Below are 21,526 nucleotides of genomic sequence, written 5' to 3'. Positions count from 1 at the left end.
TGATTTATAAGGCATTTACTGTAACTGCTTTTGGGCACAAAGCAAGCAGTCTTCTCTCTTTTTTTTTTTTTTTTTTTTATAGTAAAGTGTCAGAACTGTCAGAAGTATCCATTAGCACAGAATTTGTCCAAGAATTCTATCATATTGCTGTTATTACAGGAAAGACAAGAAAAGTAATCTCAGACAAGGACATATGACTTGGCAGACGTGAAGCAGAGATATCAGCCTAATATTCCAAGAACAAACTTTAACTACTGCCAGCAAGCTGACAGCTACAGTTCACGCGCATCTGCTGTTTCCCATGAACTGCACTTTGCAGAAGTGTGAAGTTAGAACAATTCTATCAAGTTAAGACTTTAAAGAAAAAATTCAGCACTCTGAATGCATATTAAAAAAAAAAAACAACTTTAATATGTTTTTTTCCAAGATCTAATATATAAGTGCAATGGTAATAATGTACTTTTCTTTTGTAAGCTTGGATGAAATATATTGAAGTCCACTTTTCGCATATTACATAAATAATCATCTAAAGCAACCTAGAAAAGAAGAGAAAAGCTTAGTCCATATGGTGCACACAAATAATTGGGCATTAAGTTTAAAAAGCAATACATGAAACCAAATGAGGAACTGCAAAAAGCCTTGACAGTTTGCCCATTTTATTAAGTGGTAGTGTAACCATCACATTCAAAAGATATAAAAAAGGCACGTTTTGTGAAAAGAAGCATTACCTTTTACTAGACCAAACAGCAAATTATAAAAATAGACAAGATTTTGGGCCCTTGCATCAGAGTGATGGTTTATGAATATACAGACATCTTGGGCAAAATGATGTAGTTAAAGAAGGATTAGAAGTGTTGATCAAAACTATGAGGTTCCAGAGTCAGGTACACACTATGATTTTCACAGGTTTTAGGTATTACATCCTCCGAAAATAGACAAATGAAGCATTAGTTAACCATGCTTAATTTGATACTCTACTCCTTGCAAACATATTAGCACAGAAATGATTCCATCACTTAAAGAGTGCATGCTATTACACCCACCGTACAGAAAAAAGCAGGATATGCCTTCACAGGAACTTTCTTACTGAAAGATCTAGCCTGAAAGTAAATGGGATAAGGTGGGAGAAAAAAAACCAACAACAAACAGACAAAAAAACCCCAAAAAACAACATACTTATCAGGAGAATTTAACATTTCAGATTAAACATCAAGTACTATATATAATGGTTAGAAGCAACAGACTGTATTATGAGCTTCGTCCCTTTTTATTTTGACATCCCAAAACTATAATTTTTCATTATGTGCAAGCCAGCACCATCCCTCACTGTATACAAAAGTAATTACATAGCAAGTATGTAATACTGGGAGAGGCCTGCTAAAATTCTTATGTGGTTTGACAACCTTACAGTTTACACATAATAAACCAATGTAAATTAGCATCCCTTGTTCCAACAAAGCTCCAAGTTGTATCTGATTTAGTAAGTATGGTTTAACCCTTTTTCCTCCCAACCAAATAACTCTTTGCATCCCAAGAGACAGAAATGATGGAAGACCAGAAATGCGTTTCTCTGCGTGCATCTTTTTGGTCCAGTGCTGCCATCAGTCCCAGAAGTCCAGTTATGTTCCACTTAAATTGATGGGACTTTGAAAGGATCTCAAAGCCTCAGGTCCTCAGTATCTACATATAAACAGAGGCTAAACCATGGCTGAATCAAATCTATGATTTAAACCCACGTACAACTCGGGTACATCTAAGAGAGCTGAAGCAAATCTTCCTGTAACATTTATAAATACAGAATCCCTCCCTGTTGTGCCTTTTCTTACAGGTTAAAACAAACCAACCCTCTATGAATACTGATGAGAATGTGTGAATTTGTTAGTTTACCATGGATCTTTCCAGACAACTGAGAAAATCAGGCTGAAACTTCAGGAGGGAAAAATACTGAATCTTTTCAGAAGGCAAATTATTTTAAAACTTTGAGAAGTAATAACATCTCTCTCTCTCTCCCTCTCTGAGGAAAATGCTCTTCCCTGATCTAATGCTCTGCCTTACTATTATTAATTGCGAGACGAAAAAAGAAAGTAATCTTGCTTGACCTTCTTAACCCAGAATGGGTTGCATATCATTCAGAAAGCATGTTATCTTCCTTGGTAAATTGAGTCCATAATGATCTAGCGTAACTGAGATAAATGCAAAAAGCCAAAAGGAGACCCTTTTTTAAAAAGAGGAATGTGGGAAGCAGGGCTTAAGAGAAAGAGGGGGAACACGTAAATGTATTCGCAGGCTTTCGAAGGGGATCACTGTGGGACTGACAGAGCACTTTTATTATATGCTTTTATTCTAATAAAACACACAATTCCTACAGAAAACTGCAACCTTCATTACCTTATTTTGCCCTCTGCTGGTCATCAGTTGCAGCATCAGGAAGAGCTGACCACAGTTCAGAAACTTTTCTCCCAAGATTAAGTGCCACATTACTACAATATGCTTCATATAATATCGCTGAGACTTAAATTTAGCATTTGAGGACTATGTTTCTTCTGACTGTGAAATGGGGCTGGTAACTGTTACCCTCATCCTCCAAAATATGTGGTTTGTGTAACAAATGCTGAGATTGTTGAAACCTCTCTGCAGGTTTAAACTTTACCCTACCCTGTAATTCCAACTAAGACAGAGGGTAAGTGGCTGAAAAGACCCTCAGGCAAAACAAGATGGTGATTTTATACAGGAGAACAGATGCATTTAAAGACACCAGCCCATTACATTCACCTAAAGTCTTGAAATACCCAGCAAATGTTGCCAGCAAAAGCCTATTTCATCCATCAGGAGAGAAAGTATCTTTATCCTTGCATTAACAAGACCATCTGATTATCAAGGAGGCTAATACCCTGTTATTACTGCCAGTTATTGCCAGTTCAAGTGGTTTGAACACTCTAGAGATCCTGCACTGTCAATTATTCTTCACTGATGATGATGGAGGCTAGAAGCAAGTACTCAGAGAGAAAATTTTTATTTTAATTAAGATGATATAACCCATCCATTTTAAAAAAAGGGGCGGGGTGTGCCAAGATCAACATTCAATTGAATAAAATGCTAATGCTGCCCTAATCTGGTTTCGTTGTGTTTATACTTTTCTGTACAGTCTCCAATTACATGATCACATTGCATATTTTCCATAGGACCCTCCCAGTGCACAACATGGGCAGGGCTCTAGGAATGGAGTGGGAAGAAGAGGGAAGTAAGGTTGTGCCTGTTCCCTTCAGAAGCTGGTTGGCATGTTGGGAGCCAGGGCACCAACGCACAAAGAATTATCAAATTATCTGAAAGGCTCTGAAGAACTGAATTCTCTCCCTGCTTCTGTCCCAAAGTTTCCATGCAATACCAGCAACCAAATTTTAAACATCTGGACAATAAATACACATTGCTCATTTTCCATGCCTCCCATCCCTGATATAAGGCATTTCAGGCCAGGCACTTGGCATTTTTGTAAGCCACAACTGCAATCAAAGCCAAAGGGTTTTACACACTGTGCATGATGGGTTGAGAGGTGGGGAATAAAAAAAGAAAAATCAAAATGTTTCAGCTTGAACAAAGATACTGGACAATTTTGATGTTGTGTTTTCTTTGTCTCTGTTCCCTGCTTCTAAATGGAATAAACAGTTTCCTTGGGCACATGACAACAAAAACTGAGACATCAGGTGAAGCAACACGAACAGGAATGCATTAAATGCAAATTATAAACAGTATGTATTAAAAATAAAGCCCAAGGCTACATATTAACAAAAAATAAAAATATTAATCAACTAACCACTGGCTGAAGAAACCAGGGATGTCTCATTTTACCTTCAGAAAAATGAAGAAGGGCTCTCCTATCTCTACTGCGTAAAATACTGTGATCACAGCTAACGCTGTAATTGAGGATTATATTAATGGTGTAAATGCAGGTGTAAATCTGGCATTTCTTTACTTTGAAGTGGTATCTTTTCAGACTACCTTGATTGGAAGTATTGGGTGCAATACTCAAAGTATATGTGTACGTGTACTTGTAGAGGTAAGAAACTTTTACAGTGCTTCTTTCAAGTTTTGTTTTCCAGATAAAGGCAGACACAGCATTGCTAATGAAACATTCTTCTGCTTTCATATTACGTACCAACAAGCAATTTCGAGTGTAGCTAAAATAAGAGCATAAAAGAAAAATAGAGTAGGACTCTGCAGTTCTTCAGGATTCATTATCCACTGTTCCAAGCAAATAAAGTCCTTCCTAATTCACTTGGCTGTGAGCCAGAAAAGAAATAAACAGAAAGCACCTTTCCCAACATAGCTTTGAGCATGGCTAGTCATGTTAGGGAATGAATCCCCCCTCCCACATGCACTAACCAGCAGTTAAAGGCGACATGCTCTGCCTTCCTGGCAGCCATTCCACTGTGCTGTGAAATACCATATGCAGAAGTGCTTTCTACGGTGCTGATCCCATGCTGGCATATAGTTGCATTTATAAAAGTCTGCTTGAAGTTTCTCTCCCAGTAATAAGGTTTTTAGGCAGCATTTATATATATGCAATTGGACCTGGCTGTGAGCAAACTGCCTCCTGTATGTACAGATAAGTATAATATTCATACAGAAGTAGCTGTAATATTTAAAGGTTTTGTGGTTTTTTTTTTTAATTTAAACTCTCGAGTAATTACAAGTAAAATATTTGAAATTAAGTATGCAGCTGTAAGTCTTCTAACAACACATATGGACAATGCTTTGTAAAGATTAACATCAATTATGTTTATTTAAATAAATAAAAGGGAAGGAATCTCACATGTTCTAGATGAATATGGGCCTGGCTGGCAATGTCATAAATTACATCTCTCATATTTTTCTCTTGCTTGCCTCTTATGAAATCCTCTTGTGAAACTCCATGCTAGACATAGGAAGGAAAATAAAAAAAGAGAAAAAACTCTCAATAAATATCAAGTTTCCATTTTAGCTTCTCAAAAACCTGTCCCAGCAACCAAACTAATGACACAAGATTGAAACAGCCTCAATGTTTTACCACTGCCCCCTCCTTTTTTATTTCCCTTTTCTTTTGTCAGTCACTTGGAAAAAAATTCAAGAGAACAAATACAACAGTAGGTATAGACTCTCTGCATTAATTTGTTCCCTGAAGACTTTGTGTTCAGTCAGATAACCAAGTCAAATTTTTAAAACCATAATCTTGGGACTGGTGGGCACCAGCAGGCTTGCAAAAAAACCCAAACCAAACCAAAACAACAAAAAACTCCCAACAAAACAAAAAACAAACAAGCAAGCAAAACCCCAAATCAAACAAATCCACACCCCAAAAACAAACCAAAAAAACCAAAACCACCAAAAAAAACCCAACCCCAAACTTATTCTTTCACTACAGTGATCAATGTAAGACATAATATGGTATATTCAGAATTGCACCAGTTCCCCATTCTTCTCAACAACACTGAGACATATGAAAGCTGTATAAAGGTAGGCAGGTAGGCTTCACAGGAGATAGAGACTCCAGAAGAACTCTGTGATACTTGCCAGCAGCTGAAATGCTTACAAGATGCTCAGTCTGCACAGAAGGGATGCAAGCTGTTTTTACAGTTTCACTGCAGAACACCTTCCGTGGCACAGAATGACTGTGAATTTTCAGGCTATGTTTGAAAAGCTAAAAACTTGGAAGGCCATCCAGTCCCAGAAGGGATGAAAGCAGGGTGCAGCTCCTTTCTGCAGTCTTATAACCCTGACCTATATTAGTATCTACATTTTTTGCAGCTACCTAAATTACTAAACTTCAAATCAAAACTTTCAATTGTATTGAAATGATATTTAGAATATACTAACACAACTGCCTTAAGGATCACCATAATTACATAAATTTTGGTTAAGTGTAAAAAGAACAGCATTAACATTTAAAAATAAAGACTGGAGATGAAGGAATAACAGCTGAGATGCCTACAGATCTAGCCAGAGAATATTAATGAAAAAATTTGAGCTTTAATCCCATTTTACCCAAATTGCAAGATCTGCTAAATTCCAATGTGAATGAGGTGTACGGTTTAAATTGGAGGACTATACCATCTCCTACAGCAATATATGGAATGTATGCTTAAAGCTATCAAATAAGTAACAAAAAAAGAAAACCCAAACCAAAACCCCACAACCCCCAAAAACCAAAAAATCAAAACCACTAGCACGTTTATGAAAAGGTAGTAAAGAGAAGCCCAAGAAGGTTGTTCAGAAGTAAAATTTCTCACAGTGCTTCCTTTATGGGGATAGGAAAAGAAAAAAGAAAAAAAAAACAAGAGAAAACACAAACCCAGGCCCCATTCCATATGTGTATTTCTACACATGAATGGAAAAAAATCCTGAAAGTTAAAATACTACTACATTTAATAAAAATAAATAAATAAAAACCCAGAAACCCTAGAGTTTCACGAAGGTCACTCCTCTCACCTCCCAAAAGATGTAAAACCATGACAATGGCATATTATTAGGCCACAGCAGACAGAGTTAAAATAAAGAAAAAAGGTGTTCTGTTTCCAGCCTAATGAATTATGATCTCATATCTAGCATTGAGAGACACAGTTAGAAACACTATACTGTTCAATTCCAGAAAACTTGCTTCTCTTACCAACATACAAATGTCCATGGGAAGAAAGACCTTTTGTCTTGTACTATGATACGGAGTTGCTCTTAAACAGGTAACTATGCCTTGCGCTTTCCCAATGTGACTGGCTGCATGGTCGGCATGGATGTCCCTCACACCTAAAATTGCAGAAATAATACGTTTAGAAACATACTGTCAGGCCTTTTGAGGGGTATGGTCTTCCCTGATGTGTATCACAGTCATATTTAAAGAAAGCTAAGTGCATTGGTCCATGATAGAACTGCCTATGTTCATAAATTGTCTTGAGATCTCATCTCAGAGGTGCAAAGCATCAGGCAAATTCACTGATTTCCACATTCAGGAGCAAGACGCCTCTTAGCTTGTTGCAGTTTCTGCAAAGGGTATACTTAGCAGAGCGGCACCTATCCAGATATAATACATCAGTATACAAACTCATTTTCATTGGCATATCCTCTCCCAGGGTAACAGTATTCCAAGAACTGTTTTTCCTGCCAGAAAAATCATTCATGTGTCAGATTCCTGACAAGCGTTAATGCTTACAGCACAGTTTCATGATTAGTTGCAGCTGATTCAGCAGTGTACTGAAGCCAATGAGAATGGTCCTACGCTTCCCCCCCGAGCCTGTATTTCTGCCACCTCCCTTGTGCTGTCAGGGGCCGTGAGGCAGTAGCATGGCAAACTGAACAAGATTACCAAAGCAATGGTCACACAACTGTGAGAACTGAAAGAAGAGGGAAATGAGTGGGGCAGAGCAGCACCATTGGTCTTCATGGCAAGACCATACAAGTCTGGCTTAGACTGATGATAAAGCCATAATATTTTCACAGGACTGACCTGGGATAAAATGAAAATTTAAAGGAAAACTGAAATTGAAATTCACAAAAGCTCTTAACAGAAGCAGCATTCTACAAAGAAAGAAATGAGGATACAGGAATTACAGACCAACGAGCCTAACTGACACCTGAACACCATGCTGGGCATACCAGATTCACTGCCCAAGCCTGCCTGAGCCTTGCGTGGGTCTCAGAAGCCTTTGCAAAACAGTGGCTATAGGTAGACTACATGGACTTATTTTGGCAATGGCATCAGAAAGCAGAGTGTGGCTTGGAGGAATCAATGGATATAACTTACTGATACTGACTGGGCAGCTCAGGCTTTACAAAAAACTAGGAATTAAAAAAAAAGAAAAAACTTAAAAGAGTTAACAGTTAGCAATGACTCATGCCCAACCTGGGAATATATCCCACAAGTGAGGTTCTGAAAAGGTTTAACAAAGTTACTGAGTGGTACCAGACTCCTAACTGCTTAGGCAATGAATCAGAGAGCACAATATTAATATTTTTAAATGACAGGAGCTGAGAGGATGTACCAGGACTTTGGATGACAAGATTACCAGTTGAAATGAGCTTGACAAAAGAAGTAACCTGAAATCAGTAAGAATAAAGCAGCACTACTACTGGGAGAGTTACACACAAACTGGAGACAAGTCAGGAAGCCAAAAAGCAGAAGAAATTTAGCAAACATGACCTGTAATGAAACCAGGTCCACCTACAAAAGACTGCTGATGGGAAACACCAAGAAAAGGGCTGTGTTCAATTAATTTCTCCATTTGTGGAAAAAAACACAGAAGTTAACTGTTTAATATGCAGTGAAGGAGACTTTTGCTTAGATATTTTGTTACATTGGTACATTTAAGAGAAGTTAAACATGACAATACGGCACCTAGAAAATCTAGAGCCCCTGTAACACATTTTCAAGAACAGGATCATCTGACTTGTATCAGGAGTAACCCAAGCATGACTGAACTTCTTCAGGATCAAAGACATTTCTCAGAATGGAAGACCTCAATATTTCTCATACTCCTACATTTCTTCAATCAGAAGTTCAGAAAGACACTTGCAACATTTCACTGATTTCCTACTGAGGAAGCGAACATCAGATGTTAAAGAGATAGGCTCCTCATTTCTTCCAAAGAAGAACGTGCTCACCATATCTCACTTTTTACTTCTCTATTTTAAAACTCTTTTAACCTAAGCATTGGCCTTCAATCAGACTACTCTGATAAGCAAGAGGAAAATATTGCTACTGCAATACTAAATACTACTAAATAATAATAATTCTCACTCTTCTTTTACATCTGAGCTCATACAGGGAATACTTCCATAATGCAACAGACACTTAAAAGAAAGTTACCCTTTTCTTCACTGCAGAAGAACAGTTCTTTCCCAGTCTGTGACTCTTATATTAGACATGACACAGATACTAGCTCCTAACCACAAGGATCATATCATCTTTGTTGCATTTTTTCTAGCTATTGAATTATTGATAGTTAACCTAGTTTTAGGAAGAGAGGATTCAGACCCAAATTTACAACATCGCCGTGGAAGTTTATAGGTTGGGAAGTCAGCTGTTTCAAGATAACCAGTGTACATCACTGCAATATAGAACAACAGCTGCAGAATAACTACAGCACTTTGTATTCTGACAAGTGGAACAATCAGGAAATATGGTGAAGAGCTGAATTTACCACACTCTGTAATAAGAGCAAGAAAAAGAACACAGAGTTAAGCAACAGAGAGCAAAGCAGCAGCAAAGCACACTTCAATGAGCTTTCCACTGAGCATGCTTCTGAGGAAAGTACGTAGTTCTAGGACAGGTGCAGTAAAATTCCAGATTTATGGCCAAGCATTCAAAAGATATCTGAAGTATTACCTAAGACAACTTGTACTGAAATTGAACTCCAGCGGAAAAAGAGTGGGCTTTTTGAAACATCAATACTGTACCTGCACTAATGAGTCATCAGCAAAATCTAAAAAGGGGAAAATGCCTACCCAGCACTTCCAAGGTGAGGTACAAGAGAGCACTCTGAGTGTTCTCAGCATACGTTTCAAGCTCCTGGATGTTACGGTATGCTCTATCATCCAAATTCTTCTCCTGTAATATGAATACAGAACTTCAGTAAAATGTAAATATAACTGCTATTTGTGCAAGTTTATTACTACAGTCAGGTCAGCCTAATCCACTAATAGAAAAGAAAGGACAAAATTAAGAGATAGAAAGAGAGTATAAACTCAGATAGAAGCAGTCATTAATGCTTACAGCAAGGCTAACATAACCAAATAACTACATACAACTGCAGCCAAGTCTAGTTACTGGAGCAAATGTAACCTTCTGCAATAATAGGAAACCAGAATTCTTCATAAAAAAAGATACAGCCAAAACAAAACATCATATGGTATTCTTACAGTACGGGCCTGCCAACTTTAATACTTAATTTGCATCTGAAGCACAGAGAAATTTAGATAAATAGGAACGTATTTTTTAAAACACACGCAAGAATCAATCCAACGAAAAACGAACAGATGAGTTTCAAAGTCATATGCTAATACCCCCAAAAATATAACATCCTCCAGCATTCTTTCTGTCCTAGTGGCTTTTGTGGTTAAAACATATGAGTCTTAATATTAAAAACCAGTCTTAAGATTAAAAAACTCTGAAATCTTTCATAGTAATGACACTCCACAAGTAACTGACCGTCAATTTTCTCAAGATATAACTTCATAAGACACTAACTTAAGCAGCAAAGCTAGCTTAAGAAATTCCTCCCCTCAGTTATTCATTCTTGCCCTTGTGTCAGAGTTGGCAGCAGCATCACTGTACCAGTGAAATTCTTCCTTTTGTTTTCCCAGAAAAAGGGTAGTTATTTTAAAATTCATGTGATTTGAATGGTCCAATTTAGAACACTGCTTAGAAAAAACTCCACAGCCATGATAAGGAAAAGCAGCGAAGTGTGGCAGAAAGGTTCAGACGAGTCATTTAATTTTTGAGATTTTATATCCATGACTCATCACAAGAGAAGGCTATTTAGGGGCAAAACTGACATGGTAAGAAAAGATGTGAGAAGGAATAAGATGATGCCAATGATGTAGATATGTGCAACTTTTTACAATATGCAAGATGTCCTTTCTCTTGGGGCAGGACTGGAATGACACAAGAAGAGACCATGTATGAGTTTCTCTTCTTGCACATCTTCATTTCCAGTTCTATTAAAATGTAGTTTTCCAGAATTCTTAACAGTTGCATATGGAGACCCTACTACTTAATACCATAGGATGGAACTTCCCTTGCTTACATACAGAAAGGTATCTAAGTGTAACTCCCAGTGGATTACCTCTAGGGGTAACCACTTCAAATCAGGAATAGAGACCAGCAACAGAAAACATGAGCACAGATAAACTGGTTATCAGAGCAGGGAACAAGATAGATGTGGACTCACAAACTACATCTATTTTAAAGCAAAAATAAACAAAGGATTCTATTAGCCATTTTGGCCAGAAAGAGCAGAAATTACAAGTAGGGGCATCAAGGGAGAATTAAAAGGAAATATAGCAGTACCATTCTTAAAGAGAAACACTACTGTCTGGAAAAGATTAATTACTTAAGTTTTTGTTTTACACACAAACACATAAAAATAAGGGGGGGGAAACCAAATATGACTAAAAACAGAATCAGACTTTGAATGGTAAATACTTACTCTTTCATCAATGATCTTCATGAACCACATTTTAGTCAAGTTATGCCTCTTGACAGCCTGAAAATTATCAAATAAAACATCCATGTTAATATATACAAAGCGACGGTAGTACTGCATTCTGAAGGCTGAAGTATGTTTTAGATAATCCTTTTCTTACAAGAATTGTATTCACTGGGTTAAATAAGCCACTTCTTCAAATACAAGAATCTTCAACTGGCATTTGTTACAAGTTGTTGCACACAAAAAATGACATCTTGGACATCAAGCCAGTTAACTAAAAGTATTTCTTTAAAAATATTTCTGAAGGTAATTTATTCTTTCATGGAATCATACGCTCCCACAAAATATTTGCAGATAACTATGTTCACTTTCCAAAAAGAACAGTTTCCTCCAGAGTCAAGCAATAAAAAGATTTCCCTTGTAAATTTTCAAGAAAATGTCAGTACAACATACCAGTATGTATGGTAAAGACAGCATCCTAACAAAATAATATAACGAGTATTATGGTTTTGTTCAAAAAAAGTATCCCACAGCATCTCATGCTCACACATTCTTCTTTTGGCTCTTATCTCATATTTGACTTCCTTCCTGTACCACTTCATTCTGTCAACTTACCTTCAATCCTCTTACTTACACACACTGAATTTTGCAGACCACATTGTCAGAAAGGCTACAATCACACATATAAATATTTATAAACAAAACTTAATGGAGCAGATTTCTCACAATCTGAGCCTTTATAGCTCACTTTCAACTACTTCTTTACATCCATTATATTTGTAAATATTTTTTTCAAGGTTTGACAAGACTAGATCTTCTTGTTGATTCAACAAAATCTACTTGAAGAAGTACTTGATATGTGAAAAGGCAAATTTTAAGTTACAACTACAAATGTCAGTTTTGCTTCTTACTTGTTCATCTTGAGTATCATTTTGTAAATTAAATCCTTGAAATTGTCACAGGTCAAGCCTTAAAGCACCAAACTGAGATCTGCTAAATTACCTAATTTGTACATTACACCCATTTCGAGCTACCTTCATTCAAACACACAGGTCCTCGTTTTTCAAAAGTTTTGAAAACTAGCTTCTTCCACAGAAATGGAGAATTAGGCCTCATTTTTTATATGTTCAAAATGGACAGATAAATAAGAACAAGTATCATACAGTTGCCATGTAAGTTTATATTAAAGTCACTGAGAGTTGAGCTATTAATAATTCTAGAAATACTATTAAAGGTTATTTATATACTTTACTAGTACATAAAACTCTTGGAATCCAAATGCGAGTATTCTGGGATACACAAAACTTCAGGAACACATTTAACATGATAAATTACTATGATAAATGTCCTCATACAAACTCAACAGCAAGAAAGGAGTATACATAAAATATGCTGTGAAAAGACATGCTAATTCTATTAACAGCTCTGCAATACTTGTGAGTTCAGGTGTCTTTCCAAATCCTTCTTTCTAAGAATTGCAATGACATTCTTGAACATTTGTGAAGCCACACTCTTCAGATAGGTCATTCTTGGGGTATTTGCTAAAATGCAGAAATAAAATCACATCCTGAGTGCAAAGGTCACCAGGTCAGGTTGGATTGCTAGTTCACTCCAGTGCTCTACAGTGTTCAGAACTATGAAAGCTCCTAGAAATACCTTCCGAATTATTTTTCAACATCTTATTTCACAACCAGTTCTGTTTGGATTGTCTTAGATTAGTCTTCCTGTAGAGAAATCATATGTGAGGTGAAATCTTACCACAGAGATAGGCCAATTCTTTCTTCTGCTTCAAAATCAATTTTCTGTTTTGTGAGAAAGGAGTATAACTGGCAGTCTTAGCTGTTGGAAAGGGTTGCAATTGTTATCTCAATATCTGAATTATTTATATCTGAACTTTGTAGTGGTTTCAGCTGGGATAGACTTAAATTTCTTCACAGTAGCTTGTATGGGCTATGTTCTGGATTTGTTCTGAAAACAGTTTTGACAGCACACTGATGTTTTAGCTATTGCTGAGCAGTGCTTACACAGTACCAAGGCCTTTTCTGCTGCTCACACTACCCTGCCAGCAAGTAGGCTGGGGGTGCACAAGGAGTTGGGAGGGGACACAGCCGGGACAGGTGACCCCAGCTGACCACAGGGATATTCCAGACCATGTGACATCATGCTCAGCAATAAAACTAGGGGGGCGGTTGGCAGGGGGCCCTCTGCTCAGAGACTGGTTGGGCATTGATACATACACCTCACATTGATACACACACAAGCAGCCTGAAATTAAAAGTGGTCAAGAGAATATATACAATCATACCCCAAACTAACTTGTACCTAACCCACTCAATCAGACAACTAAATGAGAGGAGATCTTCAGAAACAAAAATAAGTTAAGCTACAGTAAAGCAAGTTCCTCCTTGGAAAGGAGACAAAAGCATTTGGGGAGAAAACAGTCTTGCTCCTGGGAAGCTTGCCATACGCTGGAAGAGAGACAGAAAGAAAGAAATAAAAAGCAAAGGCACCGACAGACTGACATGCAAAACAACCAATTCTGCATTTTAATGCCTGCATTAAAGTATCACCCTAGGTGCATCTTCAACTGCCATAATCCCGTAAAAAGGCTCACAACATTTGCCAGTCTTCATTCTAACTGTACGAATGCTTTGTTGTGGCTAAGGCACACACTTTATCTGAGCTGGAGACACCTATGAATACCTCTAGTCCTCTCAAAAATGACTGTAACAGGTGCTTTTCTTTTATTTTACTTCTTGGCTTTACCTATGTTTTCTCTTAGTTAAACAAAGTGTAATTTGTTTAAATCCCAATTTTAATCTAAACATGAGTGTTGATAGACAGGAACAAATGCTCACTTATGCTTTATTTCACATTTGAAGGAGGGAGAGTCAGGGAGAGGCCACAGTTTCAGCACTGCCAAAAATCACTGAAAGAGGATTTGGAAAGGACTCATTTTTGTGGTCTCAGAGGTGCAGCAGAATGGATGTGAAGCCAACATGGCATCAAGTGAAATGCTCCAATTCTGCAGGAACTGCATTGTTCTAACCCAGCGTTACAGCGAGTGTCCTGCTTTCCCCAGGATTTTAACAGGAACAATGCAGATGAATACTTGGATGAAGACTCCACATTTCACTGCCTGTTTTTCAGCAGGTCCATAAAACTAACCACCTATGGGATCTACGTTAACTGTATTCAGCTATTGAGATCTAGACAAACTGCAGCTTTTCCTGTCCAGGAGCTCAGAGATCTTTAGTTTAAATGCTAGTTCTGATCTTATAGAGTACAGGCCTTACAGCAGCTGCTCTTTTGGAAGGTTCTAAGACTTGCTGTGGCCTGTGGCCCTAAGATGACAAGTTAGCAATGTATGGAATTTCCATCCCCAAAGAAATTAAAAATTCAATGCAACGTGACCCTGACAACCTGATCTAACTTTGTCATTAGACCTTCTTTGAGTGGCAAGTTGGACAAGATGACAACCAGAGATCCCTACCAACTAAATTATTCTGTGGTTCTATACCAGCATCAAGGGAAAATCCATTTACACTGCCTTTAATCATCTATCAAACATATCAATGACAGTCCTAACTAGAAACAAAAAATTTTGGCAGAAAGCCTCTGTTTCTTTGGCCATGACCAGCAGAGGAACAGATCTGTAGGTGTACTTTATGTGTGATGTTCTAGTGCCTGCAGAACTCGGGCATCTTGGTAAAAATAAACTGTTAAGTTCCCAAGTACACTCCCTGTTACTTAATGCACACAAATGGATCTGTGCAAAACATAATACATAAATAGAAGTCATCAAGCACCTCTTGATGCAAGAAGACTGTATTAAGATTCTCCCTATTACCCAGTAACTGTGTATGAAGGTCTTGGGCTTTTCTTCATACCCTATTTGCTACTTCAACCTCTGCGCTCAGCCTTCTGTCTTTTTGTACAGCTTAATCTCTTCAGGCAGAACTAGCACTGGCTCAGGAAAGTATACTTATGCATTTTCACTTGCTATCAGCTTAAGGCTTACCACAATTTACTCTGTCCTTCACCCAAACTGAAGAGGAAAAAGCAGATGGTTCACAGAAGTCTGACCCTCCAAGTAGGTCCTACTTAAATATCCTCCTTCTCTAACTCAGCTCCTTGGTTGTAGGTAACTTAAAATATCACACAATTTAGGTTATCTGTTTTACATAAAATAATGCTGTTAACTATGCAACACAGCACACACAAAACAATGACATCATTATTTCCCACAGTAATATTTTAGTTAAGTGAATTTTAGGACAATAAAGGTGTATTTTACCCTCCACAGTTCTGTAGCGACCGGCTGATGTGGTGGGTTATCGCAGAATATATCTTCCACAGCCTCCCTCCAGAACTGCATTCGCATCAAACCTGTAGTCTTCTGAGTTATGGAGTCCTTAATCTGGAAAGGATACATCTGGAGTGAAATTCACAGTGTCTTTAAGGCACTTGGTCTACCTACACTGAAAAGACAGACACAGGACAGCCAAACTCAGTAGGGAAAGTGCTCAGTTCTGAATTTACATTTATTCCTCATAAAGCATATGAACACTACAGAGAGTAAAAAAATCTTCACCACAACCTGACTTTGAAACCCATGGAGATTAAGTCCTGGGCAACCCTCACCTTGGCTTTCTTCCCAGAAGGAAAAGCACCAGTGGTAACAGCAGTGAGGGAGGGCAGTGCCATGGGTTGCCATAAGCACAGCCCACAGAAGCTGATCCAGGTTTTTCGCTCGGTCAGCACATTTCTTGGATCACTCCTGGCAAGAGTTACCAACTTTCCTGGTTGCACTAGCAGTTTCTGGCCAGCTAGCAAAGGGGGAAAGACTGTAGCCACTCCCCTCCCGCAACTCTCTAGTTACTAACTTCCCTCCCAGCAGCCTTTCCATCACCTAGCTTCTGCCAACAAAGACCTGGGACTGATTATATCATCCAAGTTTTTGACAGACCTACAAGATAGGATTTAGTTGCACTTTACCGATTCAGTCGCTGCATTTTAAGCCAGGACATAGATGCAACTACATAACAGTACCAAGGACCACAGCCTGTTTGTTATCATTTAATTTTAAAATGCATGACAAAGAGGAAAGTCAGAAAAACTATACACATAAACAAAATAAACTGGGGGAGGCTGGCTACTTTCCAAGGGACGTTCAAAGCTAGAGGTTTGTATTGCACTATTTATTCACTGCCCTTATAGTACAAAAAATTAATCTTGGCAAAACACCACCTACCAGTGTAATTTAGAATATTGAAACTGTTATTTTACATTTCCAGAGTTCACAAATGTATTTTAATACCTGCCTGAGCCAGTTCCACATTGAAGGCTCTCAAGGCAAAAGCAGAGGTTCGAGATTCCGCAGGCAACAGCAGAGAACACAGAAACCCTTCATAGTCACGCTTTCTATAAAAGGACGAAGAAATACATTTATTATTTATAGCTCTACGTAAATTGGGTGTGCTATTGCTTAGCACTGAACTCCTAAAACAGTAGCAATAAGTTGTAGTTCAAAACTCTGACTTTGCAAAAGTACCAGCTTTTAAGCTTATTTTAAAATAAGACAAACTCCCAGAGAGAGGGGATGCTGTCTGAACTCTCAGAGCACCTCTCAAATCCAGATCTCAAGATATTTGGCTAAAGGCATGGAACAAGGCTGTGGCAGAACTGCAGATAGAATCCAGATTGTCTGACTTCCAGACTTCTGTTCCAAACATGAAACCACATTTTTTTAAAAGATTGTGCTTTGGAACCTGGCACAAGAGCACTTGCCTAACCAGTAAGTTTTTGTTTACTGGCAACTATATTCAAAGCATAAAAACTCTGGGTTTTGGCAGTTTCGCTGCAGGTAACTTGTTGCCAATCTGGAGTGATATGCCTTTGTTTGGCCACTTGGGTGTGCCATTAAATTAAAAACAATCACAGTGCACAGAATCATAAATTGCAAAATCATACATAACTGTAGCTAACAAAAACAGTTGGTCACCTCTGAAAAGCTAAGTTGCTTGTTTTGAACAACATTTTTGTATACTTTCTGATAAGCTTGTAACCTGATTCTTCATTAGAACAAGACCAGCAACTCCCAAGTTTCACCTCGAGAGTGGAGAAGCAGGTGTCAAGGAAAACTCATTTTCATGAAGTCTGCTCTTCTTACACGTACTTGTATTTCTTTTGAATGTGAGCTTAAAATAGCAAAGCCAAACTAACACCAAGGGTTATTAGGGTTGCTACTTTTAGCATCAAACAAAAAGGAAGTGAGATTTAACAGAGGTTCTTACCCCTGCAATACACAACAGCTGATGACCAGCAAATGCCTAGAGTTTTCACAACAGTTGCGAAACTTGTTTTAGAGCTTGATGCCAATCCAGAAGCATCAACAAAAAAATTGTGAATTTTAGCAGGCTTTAAAGGTCACCTTCATATTAAAGAACAGATGCATCAAACCTCCCTCAATTAAGACACTTTCTGGAAGGTATTATCAGCTCAAAACCTAGTATTTTTTTCAAGGCTGATTATAGTAATACCCAGTATTGCCCACCCTGGGCAGAGCTGCAAGGTTTACAGCCACATTTGCCCAGTTCCAGTTATGCAGTTTGCCTAGATTGTTCACAAAACACAGAACCACCTCTACTTCCAGAAAGGAAACAAAGAAACACATTACACAAAGCATACAGCAGCACAATAGAGAAATTTGTCTTCCCTCTAGTAACGGTGTTGGCATGTTGTTGTCTGGGTTGTTTTTTTTACCATTATTCTAAGCTTAAAAATTAAGTGTAGCAAAAAACAGTTAAAATCAGAAAGAAATGTGAATTTTATGCTGACAGTGCACCCTTGGACATAACAGTAGAGAAGTAAATCCATTAAGCCTCAGCCTGTAAAATAAAATTTATATTGCTATAGCTCATGTTCCACCCCAACTCTCTTCATGTATTAGTGTAAGGAATGAAGAAAGGAGGGAATGACCTTAAGTCTGGTATTGAGTGTTTTTCATAGTTTCCCTCTCAAATAAGTATAAGCTTACATATGAACCCACAGATGGAAGAAAAGTTGGCTATGACCACTACTGGACTTTCAGTATAATGAATTTCTTCCACTTTATAAAACTCCATAATACCATCAAGCCACAAGCTTGTCTTCCAGAGCAGACATCATAAACAGCAAGAGACAGAAAACATACCTGCTCGGGAAACATATTTTTAATCAAATAGCTTAAAGCTACTTTTAAAATAGTTGTTTAACAGAAAAAGGAAAACCCAGGAGAAAGGGCATCTTGCATATTGCAAAAAGTTGCACAAATCTACACCTTTAAAGCATAACTCAGTCGTTTTTCCTAATGTGTGGGAGACTCAAACTGAGGACTGGTAAGTTGCTGACGCTTGCATAGCCTCAAGTGCTTTATTTCTGTTTGAACAGTAACTCCTTCCTCTTCATTTTTTATGACTTATGATTTCCATGCAATATATGAGCTACTGTGAACAGCAGCTTCAATTAAACAATGCCAAAAGCATAACCACCTTTCGTTTTATTATTTTGAATGCTCGTGTATTTTTATAAGTAGTCCTTTTGACGGTTTAACAAAAATAACCAAAAAAATTTAAATTCAACATCTCAGCTTCTGTGCCTTGGAACCTAACTATTCTGTTCATAGTTGTTTTTTACTGAAAACATTTTACCTGTATACGTTAACTTTACCTGTACATGTTAACTTTACCTGTACATTAACTGTACGCGCAGCCTCTGTTCTGAGTAACAGGTAGAAAAATCCCGGGTAGAGTAACTAGGAAAACAAAGCTGTAATCTAAAGTTTTATCAAGGAAAACACAACCTGGCTATGCATTCTGATGTACCTGTAAAGGTCTGCTGCTTGGTGCTGCACAGAAAATTTAAGATTATCACATTCCTTTCCATTAGTTTTCCTACTTCAAACATTACTGCTGACCACACACACCTTTATATCTCTTACAAGCATCAGTTTGGAGAAGATGATCCTGTTCCACTTTCTATACATGCTTGGAAGCTTTCTCCCTGCTTTTGTCAACCATCTAGGACAAGGGTATCCAAAGAGAAATTATTCAAGTCTTTACAAAGAAACTTGTTTAATTTTTTTACTTCTGAACTCGTGTGGACTTTCTAGAAAGCAGCCAAGGGGCCTTGCACATTGTTTACTGCCCAGAAGCCAAGCAGGAAACATTGCCTGGCCTGGAAGCATCTGAGCTGCACTCCTGCTCCTCTTGGAGCATTTTGGATTTGACCAAATATGGATGCTTTTGAAAACATAGACTTCCTCCCCCTCCTGCACTCAGGTCAGAGAAGCTACTCGCGCTGCCTGTCCAGCTGTTGGATTTCCTCTGCTTTTGCTCATTTTTCCAAGGAGTACTTGGGAGGCTTGGCTATTTCCCAGTAGCCAAGAAGATCTGGAAACACCCATTACTTTTAAACATCCACTTCGGTGATCTCTCTCTTCAAAAAGCTGAGACAACGAAATGGAAAGGTTCAGTATTTCAGAAGAAAAGCAGCTGTGAAAGAAGCGGGGGAGGAAACTGCCGTTTACAGTAGCTTAAGCATTTGTCTCGTTTCCGCTGCTCCCCCCGAAACGGCGAGGTGCCGGCGCAGCGCCGTTCGCTTCAGGGCCGCAGGGGTTTATTTTCGGGGCCTTCGGCGGCGTGCCCAGCTGAGGCCGAGGGCAGCCGGGGGGAAACCCCGGTCACCTTTCCCGGGGAACTCGGCAGCCTCTCCGTCAGGAGGGGAGGGCTCGCCAGCCTTCCTCGGACAAGACTCACCGCCCCCTGAGGAGAGGAAATCCCACGCGATTGCAGGCCTTCCCGCCCGGGCACTCACCGCACCAGCTCGGCGCAGTACTGCACCTCTCCTCCGGGCACCGGGCGGCTCCAGCCCGCCGCCGCCCTCCCGCCGCCGAGCCCCGGCCACGGGAGCCCGCCGCGGGCGCCCGCTGCCCTTGCCAGGCGGTGGCAGGACCCCAGCCGCAGCCTGCCCCGCGCCATGGCGGCGGCCGCCATGCTGCCCGCCGCTCCTCCCCTCCCGTCAGTCACCCCGGCCCCGCGGGGCCAGTCCGATGTAAGCGCTTAACGGAGAAGGTACCGGTAGATGGCACCCGAGAACGGGCGGTTTCGTCCCGGCGTTTTGTGGGACGCGGACGGCGTTTTGTTGTCCTGCAAATGGCGTCCGTCGGGCCGCTTTTGCCTCAGTTTCCCCCGGCTCCCGAGGCGGGCACTGTCGGCGGCGGTTCGAGGTGAATTCCCGCGCTCCGTGGGAAACCAGGCACTTAGGTTTTTAAAGCCGGTGCCCAAAACACTGAGGAAACTGAACTGTAAAAATCTAGCTGTGGGCAGTGTGGCATAGGAGGTGTACGGGAGCAGCTATGGGACTGGGGGAAAGCCCCAGGGCCGGTTTGCTGTATGAGGGAGCGGAGCAGAGCAGTTCTGCCTGGGCAGCAAAGCTGACCCCAAGGCTCAGTCGTTGGTAAAATGTGTTGTTTAAGTTTTGCAACAGAGGCCCTATTTCCCCCTCTTGGCTGGGAGAGGGACGACTCATACCGTACAGGCTGGCTGGAGTTTATTTGGAGACGGAACAGTCCTGTTAGTCCTGTAGTCACGGACAGAGTAGCTGTGCTCCCTCAAAGTTTGGCCTATATGGGGATAAGCCAGCAAATTCATACAAAAGTGCCACCATGCTCAAGAGCAGTTGCACCTTAAAACTACACCAACCCACCCTATTAGTAACTAGCCCAACCTAGTTATTACTAGAAACAACAGCAGTCTGGCTTTTGTTTCTATCCCCAGCCTTGCCATCTTCTTCCCTGGTGCCAGCTTTGACCTTCATGTTATAGTAGAGTGAGTTGATTCCGGGAGTTAAACCAGCAGAAACCCATCCACTGCTCACTTTTTGTTTTCCTGAGTTTGTTTTCTGCCAGTTTGGTGCCTTAAATCAGTTCACTGCATGGTCAGCTGAGCGTCAGTGCCAGCACAGGACATTAGCATGAGCGAGGGGCTGTGGGCTGAAGAGAGGGTAGGACCTCCCGGACTGTGGACAGTAATACATATGTTCATTAGCTTAGCTGTAAAGTGAAGCCGCACAGTAAATACAGGGAGAGTTTTGAGTGGGCAGCGACTTTCAAGTCACAAGGCATATGTTTGGAAATGAGAACAAGCCTTTATTTTGTGTCACAGAGACGAGAAAAAGGAGGTTAGGGATCTCACTTAAGCATTATTTATTTTATTGATTAGTGGCTTTTGTGGGTTTATCCTGAGCCTTTCTTCTCCCCTCGTCTCTAAAGTTCTCTTTGTCTTGAAACTCTGGACCTTGTTTTAAACCCTTGC

At 39.6% G+C, this 21,526-nt stretch overlaps 2 protein-coding genes across 11 annotated transcripts in view; both read right to left on the bottom strand.

Annotated features, from left to right (window-relative positions):
* The window catches only part of PLEKHF2 (pleckstrin homology and FYVE domain containing 2), a 237,182-nt gene extending 232,270 nt beyond the window's left edge, over positions 1 to 4,912 (bottom strand). The window contains exon 1 of the mRNA XM_052788544.1: positions 4,811 to 4,912. The gene's annotated coding sequence lies outside the window, so the exon portion shown is untranslated. The remainder of the gene's footprint in view (positions 1 to 4,810) is intronic.
* Positions 389 to 20,237, bottom strand: NDUFAF6 (NADH:ubiquinone oxidoreductase complex assembly factor 6). Of its 10 annotated transcripts, XM_052788537.1 has the most exons (10): positions 15,469 to 15,554; positions 14,030 to 14,100; positions 12,828 to 12,891; positions 12,606 to 12,712; positions 11,172 to 11,228; positions 9,469 to 9,571; positions 6,641 to 6,774; positions 4,811 to 4,912; positions 1,044 to 1,100; positions 389 to 536 (listed from the first exon to the last, which is right to left on the bottom strand). In XM_052788537.1, the coding sequence occupies exons 3-10, from the start codon at positions 12,847 to 12,849 to the stop codon at positions 408 to 410; spliced, it is 711 nt and encodes a 236-aa protein (XP_052644497.1). In that variant the 5' UTR covers positions 12,850 to 12,891; positions 14,030 to 14,100; positions 15,469 to 15,554; the 3' UTR covers positions 389 to 407. The 10 variants fall into 10 exon arrangements, with proteins under 10 accessions (XP_052644497.1, XP_052644489.1, XP_052644491.1 ...); XM_052788529.1 differs by lacking the exons at positions 12,606 to 12,712; positions 12,828 to 12,891; positions 14,030 to 14,100 and adding exons at positions 16,496 to 16,595; positions 20,028 to 20,237 and having other exon boundaries at positions 15,469 to 15,591; XM_052788531.1 differs by lacking the exons at positions 12,606 to 12,712; positions 12,828 to 12,891; positions 14,030 to 14,100 and adding exons at positions 16,492 to 16,595; positions 20,028 to 20,166 and having other exon boundaries at positions 15,469 to 15,591.
* Positions 20,238 to 21,526: the final 1,289 nt, after the last annotated feature.

The sequence above is a fragment of the Harpia harpyja genome, chromosome 5 (genome assembly GCF_026419915.1).
Source record: "Harpia harpyja isolate bHarHar1 chromosome 5, bHarHar1 primary haplotype, whole genome shotgun sequence".
NCBI classification, from domain to species: domain Eukaryota; kingdom Metazoa; phylum Chordata; class Aves; order Accipitriformes; family Accipitridae; genus Harpia; species Harpia harpyja.
This window is presented reverse-complemented; position numbering and strand designations above follow the sequence as displayed.

What these genes read in the sequence shown, in the direction of transcription:
- NDUFAF6 (XM_052788529.1), bottom strand. Translation starts at nt 20,206, where the DNA reads ATGGCGGCCGCCGCCATGGCGCGGGGCAGGCTGCGGCTGGGGTCCTGC. An exon ending in TCGCTACAGAACTGTGGAGG is followed by an intron (nt 11,229 to 15,468) that starts GTAAAATACACC and finishes GATAATTTTCAG; the next exon opens with GCTGTCAAGAGGCATAACTT. An exon ending in CCTCACCTTGGAAGTGCTGG is followed by an intron (nt 6,775 to 9,468) that starts GTAGGCATTTTC and finishes CTGCAATTTTAG; the next exon opens with GTGTGAGGGACATCCATGCC.